The sequence below is a fragment of the Megascapheus bottae genome, chromosome 16 (genome assembly GCF_031878675.1).
Source record: "Megascapheus bottae isolate mThoBot1 chromosome 16, mThoBot2.hap1, whole genome shotgun sequence".
NCBI classification, from domain to species: Eukaryota; Metazoa; Chordata; class Mammalia; order Rodentia; family Geomyidae; genus Megascapheus; species Megascapheus bottae.
Window position 1 is genome coordinate 7440857 of NC_143524.1, and position 8428 is coordinate 7449284.

General features: G+C 51.4%; 1 protein-coding gene across 1 annotated transcript; it reads right to left on the minus strand.

Annotated features, from left to right (window-relative positions):
- Positions 1-771: 771 nt before the first annotated feature.
- LOC150052500 (pepsin A-5-like) lies at positions 772-8210 on the minus strand. The gene is made up of 9 exons (XM_090348685.1): positions 8158-8210; positions 7331-7484; positions 6461-6578; positions 6245-6363; positions 5387-5586; positions 3102-3218; positions 1432-1573; positions 1247-1345; positions 772-924 (listed from the first exon to the last, which is right to left on the minus strand). Exons 1-9 carry the CDS (start codon positions 8208-8210, stop codon positions 772-774), a joined length of 1155 nt encoding a protein of 384 aa, XP_090204811.1.
- Positions 8211-8428: the final 218 nt, after the last annotated feature.

Genomic DNA, 8428 nt, shown 5'->3' on the forward strand with positions numbered 1-8428 from the left:
CCTGTCTGGGCTGGCTTTGAACCTGGATCTTCAGCTCTTAGCCTCCTGAATGTGTGAGCTACCAGCATTCTACTAGACCTTATTTTCAATTACGACCATACTTTTGTGAATGAGGAGGTGGCAGAGGTTCATCAAACTCTCTCATCTGTCTGCAATACCCCTCCTTTCTTAGGCAAGGCCATATGACCAAGAAGAGCCAATCATAGCACCCCACCTTGTGTGGCAATGGTGGTGGGCTCAAAATGAACCAATCAGAGTTCTCTCTGGTATACTGGTATTTTCTGAGTTATTTTCCTTTCTAATCAGATCCTTTTAGAGGAGGCAAGAGAAAAGTCTCTCGCCTTCTGTAGATGCCTGAGTGGACAGAGGATTAACGATGAGGGGAGGGAAGGAAGGAAGGAAAGAGGGGGCTGGGTATCTTTTGATCCCTTGGGTCAAGTCACTGAACTCTTTGGACTTGTTCAGTTCTACACCTACCCCAGGGTCTTTCCTCAAGTCTTTTCTTTCAAGCCAGTTGGACTGAGCTTCTCTCACTGTGGTGGACACTAGATCCTGGAATCTTGCTCCATTCCTGCAGACCTCCCCACACCAACAGATGCAACCACGAATGTCAGCGCCACTGCAAATGAAATCTTTTATTCCTCACCAAGAAGAAAAGGCTTTTCAGAGCACTCAAAAGCCTAGGGTCAGCAACTCTGGATGCGAATCCCCTGGTGCTGTTTGAGTCTGTGTGTGAGATAGCCTCTCTGCTTCCTGGCGGAGCCTTAGCACTTAGACAGCAGGAGCTAGGCCAATCCTGTTGTTCTCTCGATCGAATACGGAGAAATACAGTCTCAGGAAAACGTCTCCCAGGACCCAGATCTCAGTGTCAGAGGAGTTGTTTTCGCCTTGTTCAAAGTTGCTGAGGCAGATGTGTGAATGGACCTAGAATGGACAGGAAACACTGGTGGGCACTTGTTAGGAAGAACATTTTGTCCTCTAAAATGGACAGGACCAGGTTGGTCATATCATTTATCATCCAGACCAGGATAGGATAGTTTTGGAAGTAGCTCACCTTCCCAGTTGACCCACTGGAATGTCCTGACTAAACTGAAGCTCTGGGGGCCTCAGTGTCCTCATCCTTGCCCCTAGCCTTGTGTCACCATGTGTAATGACACAGTTTGACCACCAGGGGTGCACCCTTCCAGCCAAGGATTCCTCAAGTCCCAGGACTTGAAGACCAATGCCACTGGTTGGGGCCTCTCACCTTCTTTATATAGGCACTGGCTGGCACTGGGTAGTTGATGCCGTTGATGGTGAAGACAACGTCAGGCAGGGTGTTGATGGCATCACAGTCGAGGACATACTGTCAGAGTGAGGGGGTGGGTTGGTCAAGAAGAAAGTCCCAAGGGGGTGGACTGCCCAGAGTGACCCTCTAGCAGGACCTGTTACCTCACTGCTGTAGGCCTTGGCCTTGATGACCTGCTGGATGTTGAGGAGAGAGTCGCGTGGGCCAGTCAGCAAAGAGGTTCCCGTGTCGAGAATGCCTTGGCAGCCGCCATGACAGGCAATGACCTCCCCGTTCATGGAGATGCTGAGAGGTGGGGAGCAAGAGGACACAGAGCACTGTGCAGCCCTTCAGCTGACAGTGACACAGCCCTTCAGCTCAGGCTTTCTCTGTTTCCGTGTGTGTGTGTGTGTGTGTGTGTGTGTGTGTGTGTGTGTGTGTTTTGCTTTTTCGTTCTGGGACTTGAACTCAGGGCCTTGCAGCCACAGCTTCACTTTTGGCCTTTTGCTGGTTAATTAGAGGTGAGTCTCTTGGATTTACTTTCCTGGCCTGGTTTTAAACCTCGATCCTCAGATCTCAGTCTCCTGAGTGGTGAGAATTACAGGTAATGAACCACTAGTGCTTGGTTACACCTCCCTCCTCCTCCTCCTCTTCCTCCTCTTTCTTTTTGCCAGTCCTGGGGTTTGAACTCAGGGTCTAGGCACTGTCCTTTTGCTCAAGCTAACGCTCTGCCACTCGAACCACAGTACCACTTCTGGCTTTTTTCTGTGTATGTGGTACCAGAGAATGGAACCCATGGCTTTAAGCATGCTAGGTTAGCCCTCTACCACTAGGCCACACTGCTGGCCCTATACCTCCCTTCTTTAATCTCCTTTTAGTTCTTTTTATTTATTTAGAGCCCAAGACTCACCACATCTCTCTGGCTGACCTTGATCTCATGGACTCAACCAGTCCTCCTGCCTTCGCCTTTTGAGTAGCTGGGATTACCGGAGTATGACACCATGCCCAACTTCTCGTTCAGTTCTTGAATGTACTGAGCTCTTTCTTGGCTCAGGGCCTTTGCATATGCAAGGCTTCCTTACTAGAACTGTCTCACTTCCTTTGCCTAGCTAGTTTTTTCCTTACCCTCCAACTTTCAGGTGGTCACCTCTTCAGCCATGTTTACCCGCACACTAGGTCAGGCCCCTCTCTTCTCTCCCATCATCCTCTCACTTGCTTTTTTATGTAACAGGTAATGGGGTGGCAATTATTTGTGTGATTCATTGGTTCATTTTCATCTTCCCTACTAATTGGAGAGGTCGGTAAATGACTCTCAAATGACCACACACTGGATGCTCGGCATGTGTGGTGGAACGTGTGTGTGTGTGTGTGTGTGTGTGTGTGTGTGTGTGTGTGTGTGTGTTGGCTCTGGGGCTTGAGTTCAGGGTGTGAGTACTGCCCCTGAGCATTTTCATTTGAGGCCACTTGAGCCACACCTCTACTTTTGGAAATAAGTCCCATGGATTTTCCTGCCCAGGTTGGCTTTAACCCCAATTCTCATATCTCAGCTTTCTAAGTAGTTAGACATGAGCCGCTGGCACTTGACTTGGCATCTGACTTCTCCCCTCAGCCCTATCCTCTTCTCCCCTTAATGCCAATATTCATCATGATGTCTGCTAAGACTGGGTCAGGAGGCCTGGAAGGGTCTGGACGGTTCTGCTGGTGGTGGGATATGGCTGTTGGGTTATTGTGTGCACATGTACATCTGTGCACGTGTGCACATGGGCCTGTGTGCTATGCTCATGTGCGGTGGAGGGTGCATCGCTCCAGGAGCGATTAATCGCCAGATGCTTACCTGTCCATGGCTATTTGCCAGTACATGGGCTTGGACACGGGCACCCAGTTCAGGTCTCCGTGGTAATAGGAGGGGTCCACCCCGCCCAGCATCAGCGTGCTGTCCTTCTCTTCTTTGCTGAATGGGAGAGGGGAGGAGGAGGAGGAGGAGGAGGAGGAGGAGGAGGAGGAGGAGGAGGAAGAGGAGGAGGAGGAGGAGGAGGAAAAAGGTTCAATGCTTATTGGTGTGCATGAATTCACAGGCCTACAGCTCTATGGTCCTACTGTGAGTGCCATTTTGTGGAGAGAGAAGTTGAGTTAAAGAGGGCTGGGTACCCACCTGAGGTGGCTAATGGAGCCCTTCCCTCCTTTGTTTTTTTTTCTGTGTGCTGGTCTTAGGGTTTGAACTCTGGGCCTGGGTGCTGTCCCTGAGCTTTGCTGCTCAAGGATAGTGCTCTACCAGTTGAGCCACAGCTCCACTTCCAGTTTTTTGATGGAAATCGTCTCATGTATTTTTCTGCCCAGGCTGGCTTCAAACTGGGACCCTCAGATCTCAGCCTCCTGAGTAGCAAGAATTACAGGCAATGTATGAGGCTTGTAGGTGGTAAAGCTAGGGTTTGAATGGAGTGAGTCTGCTTCAGACATAGGCCCTCCAGCAACACCAAGCATTGGGGCTCATTAGAAGATGTTGACAGGTGTGTCACCTTCCCTGTCTTCATTTTCCAGGAAACTGAGGCTTGGGGGACACGGGGTAGGCAACCCCCTTAGCACAGGAATTCCTTGTACCACTGCTGCTACTGTCTGAGATTTCTCAAGACTTCTGGAACAAGGACTCACATTATTGGTTTATAAACAACCAGGCCAGATCCTTGCTCAAGGGAAAGCTTCGTGAGGGATAAATCTCCCCACCTGCTCTTCCCTTCTACAACTGACCCATTCGCCTCCACCTCTCCCAAGCTGCCTCCTCTGTCCCCCAAGAGGCTGCCTTAGCTTCTCTCCTGGCCGCTCTGCCTCCCCTCCTTTCACTCATTCTCCCTGTGCTCACCCAGAGTGAGCTTTCAAAAGTGCAGATAAGAGTGTCAACTTCTCAAATTTGATGATTATGCACATAACCTGTTCCTGTATCAGAGCATCACACTGGGCCCATACAATTACCATGCCAATTAAAGGCAAAACTAAAAACAGGTAAACATATAAATCAGATCATGTCTCTTCTCCCAGAGGGGCTCCCTGGCTCCCCCAGCGCCCCCTCTCCAATGAGAATAAACCCAGCTAAGCTCCAAGCTTCAGCCACTCACAGCCCTTGCTGGTCCTAGAAGAAGACGCCACGCCCCTTCACTGGTGCTTGGATAGGACACACCTACTTTCCCCAGAAGCCTTTGCGCTCGTCTTCCCTCCCTGTCAAAGTTGGCTCTTTCCCAGGAGGGAGCCTCTGCTCAGAAAGCCCATCCCTCTTCTCCCTGCCCCTCTCCCTTCCCCTCTGTGGTTCCATCTGCTTGGTTTATGGCTTTCACAGGATCAGTGTGTGAGCACAGGGTGAGTGCTCAATAAACATTTCTTGAATGACTCACGTCCTCTAAGCAGGTGCACCTGTTCCTGTTGCCTGGGATTAAGGTCTTACTGTGGGGCTGGTGTTTTGCTGAGGGTGGAGCGGGGGGGGGGGGGGGAGAGGGGGCTCAGCTTCCCCCTTAACTGCCACGCAACCCTTTCTCCTACACAGACCAGTGGGGTCCACCATCACCGTTGGGGGTGAAGACGTGATCTGGCACCTGGCGCCTCTTGTCTGTACATCTTCTTCCTTGTCTGCCACTAGACTCTTGGCCTACAGGTCCAAGAGTCTTTTCTTCACTGTGCCCAGGGGCTGGAGCCTTGACAGGCTACCAACACCACCACCACAGGGCAGAGGCCTGAGGGCTGTGTTCACATCTGACCTCCCTCAGTATCAGACGGGGCAGCTTGGACATGTCCTTTTCTCCACTCCAATTTCTTGCTTAGTGAAGGGCCTGGATTACAGGTGTCAGGAAACCTCCCAGTACTGGAGGCTTTGCATGTTCCCGGCTCTCTGCAGCACTCACTGCCACCAGTGTAAGGCCATTGCAGCCACAGACAATATGTAAGTGAATGGGCAGAGTTGTGTTCCAATACAACTTTATAAAAAACAAGTGGTGGGCCATGGTTTGCCGACTCTTGGACTATACTACCCCTAAGGAATCTTCTGGATCAGATGGGCTACATTTTTTTTTTCAATGCAAATGTAAGTGTCTTACAGCTAAATTGGAACAAGGACTTGGGTGGATTAAGACTCACCTGCTCAAGTAGAAAGCAAAGAGGTTCTGAGAAAGCAGGCCTTGTTCCCACAGGCTGTCAAAGACTGGTGTGATTCCCTGAAGGCCAAGGCTTGGGTAGCTCAAGCCCAGGATGCCATCGAAGACCGCATACTCCATGAACTTGCCGGGCTCCTCCAGGCTCAGGCCAAAGGCCTGGGCGACATCCACCAGGCCCCCAATCTGTGGGAGAGGGATCTGGAAGTGGGGCTGGGCTGGGCTGGGGCAGGAGAGGGTGGGGAAACTGAGGACTGCCTGGGCCCCAAGAACATATCCCAGGGAGGGGGCTCCTCATTTACACTAACACCTGTGCTTGTGGGCTGTCAAATATGTCTCATCTGTGTGTGTGTGTGTGTCCCCATGTCTGTGTATCCTCAGGCATTTCGTTTCATTAGGTTCTTTAAGAGAAGTCGTGCTGTGGCTCACGGGGTAGAATGCTAGCCTTGAAAACAAAGAGGCTCAGGGATGGTGCCCAGGCCCTCAGTTCAAGCCCCACAACCAACTGAAAAATAAAAAATCAGACAAGATCCTTCAAGGTCTCCAAGCTCCCCCATGGTAAAAGCCCATTTATTGGGCAGGATTCTTCACAAACTGGACTCCGAGTTCCCTGTGGCCCTCAGACTCATACCCAGCCCTGCTGGACCTCCTGAGCTGTGTAACCTTGGCAAAGCTCATGCTGTCTCTGTTCCCTCATCTAGGAAACCCAGGTTCTTGGGTGGGTGAAGGCTGTGCTCTGCCCAGAACCTGGCACAGCCCAGTGTTAAAGAATATATTTCCCCCACATTTCTCATTGGGAGGGACACTGTGCCCTCTTGGGGCAAGACCCTGGTTTCCACATTACCTTAACTGCGTCGTAGGCCAGAAATCCTGACATCTTCCCTGAACCATAGGCAATGTGCATGGGCCGGCCAGAGACCAGGAAGGTGGAGGACAGCAGCGGATTGAAGGCCTTGTGTTTAGCTGGGGGCACACAGGGAGGTGAGCCGCTGGCAGGCCTTCCAGAATGCGCAGTGGAGGGTGCCGGAGGCACAGGGTGGGGACAGGGCAGGGGACTCACCGCAGGCCTGGCTGGTGCAGTAGATGCTTGGCACCCATAGTGCTGCTGAACCTGTGTCCAGGACGACCTTGAACTCCTGAGGGGGCGAGCCGATGCTGATGACGCCAACGTAGGACACCTGCCAGGAGAAGCCATGTGGTTTCGATGGGCCTAGCTGTCCTACAATTCCCCAATGAGCAGGTTGTTTGTCTGTCTTCCCTGAGGTGTCCCTACGGAAGCCACGGAAGCCACTTTTCAACTGTCCCTGTCCCCACTGCCTCCCCAACGTGTGTCATTCCTCCAGGGTCACCCCAGGGCCTTGAGCTCTTCCCTTTCTCTAAAGTTACAGCTTCTATCAGTACCACATAGCTGGCCCCTTTATATGTCAAAGTCTGTGTTGTTTTAGTTCCTTTCTCTGTCTGGGCTATAAGAGACACAGGCCTTCTTTGGTTAGTCATAGCAAAAACATAAAGTCTGTTTTGCATCCAGTACAGCACAGCTAGGTTCTTTGTTGGTGGTGGGAGTTTTGGAACTTTCTAGATCTATGACTTATGGTATGAAATGATTGGCAGTTGGCTTCGCTGTCACTGGGTTAGACATGGCCCACCTTCGACGTGAATCACTTAGTTCAGAAACAACAAAGAACCAGTCACCGTGGTTCCAGGTGCCCGTGACATGTTGTTGGTACAAAATGAAACGTTTACCTGGCACTTGGTCAGTGTGAGGCCCATTCACCGAAGTCCCCAGCTGGGGTGGGGCTGCTTTCTCCTCTGGGGGACAGAGCTTTGATAAACCCACTCTCCCTCCCCGCTTTCTGCCTCCCGATCCTGGCTAAGGAGCTGGTTCTGAGAATGAACAGGAGGGGGCGCTGCAGAGCGCCACCACACTCACATCCAGGTAGTTTCTCATGGGTTCATAAGCTACTCCAGGGTAGGGTGGATGCTGGGTCAGGAGTGTCCTATAGGGGTACTGGTCCAGGTACTCCTTCAGCCTGCCGTCCTCTCGCAGATTCTCCCGCATGGATCTGATCTTCAGCAGAGGGATTCTGGGAAGGATTAGAGACTGAAATTTTTCAAGCATCGTGTTGAGGACAGCACCCACCGTCCCCCAACAGGACGGGAAGATCCGAAATTCTGTGGTGCAGTCTCAGGCAAGCCATATGACCTTTCTGAGCCTCAGTTTCCTTGTTCTATAAGAAAGCTGGGATGATGATTTTGCCGCAGCCATCAGTGACTGGATGGATTGAATACATCCACCATCCAGCTGCTGTTACTCCGCTGCACAACCACAGGGTGTCTTTCCCATAGCTGGCCCCGGGAGGGAGGGGAATGCCCAGAGCAGGGTAAGGGGACATGGTAAATGGGGAATTGAAGAGAGAATTGAAGCAGTCCTGACCCCACAGAGACACCCAAAGCCCTGCAGAGATGTGGAAGACACACCACTCCTAGATGGGACCAATTCATATGGCTACACAGGTTGTGCACTGAATAGTTCCAGGGAACTGTCATCCCCAGGACCTGTGATTGTGCAGTTCCGTGTCTGGGACCTCCCTTCTCTCTGTACCAGTGCACGTGGCAAGTTATTTATCCATCCACTGAGACCTGAACTTCATGAAGGCTGAGAAGGTTACATTTTCTTCTTTACCCCTGGTTTGGGCAGGAGAAGAGGGGGGTGAAAGAGCTCAGAAAGAGAGTTGTCACCACTTGTCTTATACTTACGTGACTAAGCAGTCGGAGAGGGCCACCAGCCCCAGGACCCCAAACCACTTCATGCTTCCTTCCTGGGCTTAAGGTATTCAGCCAAAAATGAGTTCTGGGCACACAGAGGGGCTAAGAGCTGTGCGTTAAATACCCAGTGACCAGAGTCCCACAGCTCTGAGGCCTCTAAAGGAACTGATAAGAGCTACAAACCTTTCTGATAAGAGCTTCACACCCCAAAGGGTTCACAAGGAAGGGACCTCCAAATTCTCAGAATGTAGAGATTAATAGT

Bases quoted from the DNA above. Each gene is read 5' to 3' on its own strand.
- LOC150052500 (XM_090348685.1), bottom strand. From the start codon at position 8,210: ATGAAGTGGTTTGGGGTCCTGGGGCTGGTGGCCCTCTCCGACTGCTTA. The intron at 5,587-6,244 runs GTAATGTGGAAA...CCTCTCCCACAG, and splicing joins TGGCCTACGACGCAGTTAAG to ATTGGGGGCCTGGTGGATGT. The intron at 925-1,246 runs GTGAGAGGCCCC...TGTCCATTCTAG, and splicing joins CCAGTGCCTATATAAAGAAG to GTCCATTCACACATCTGCCT.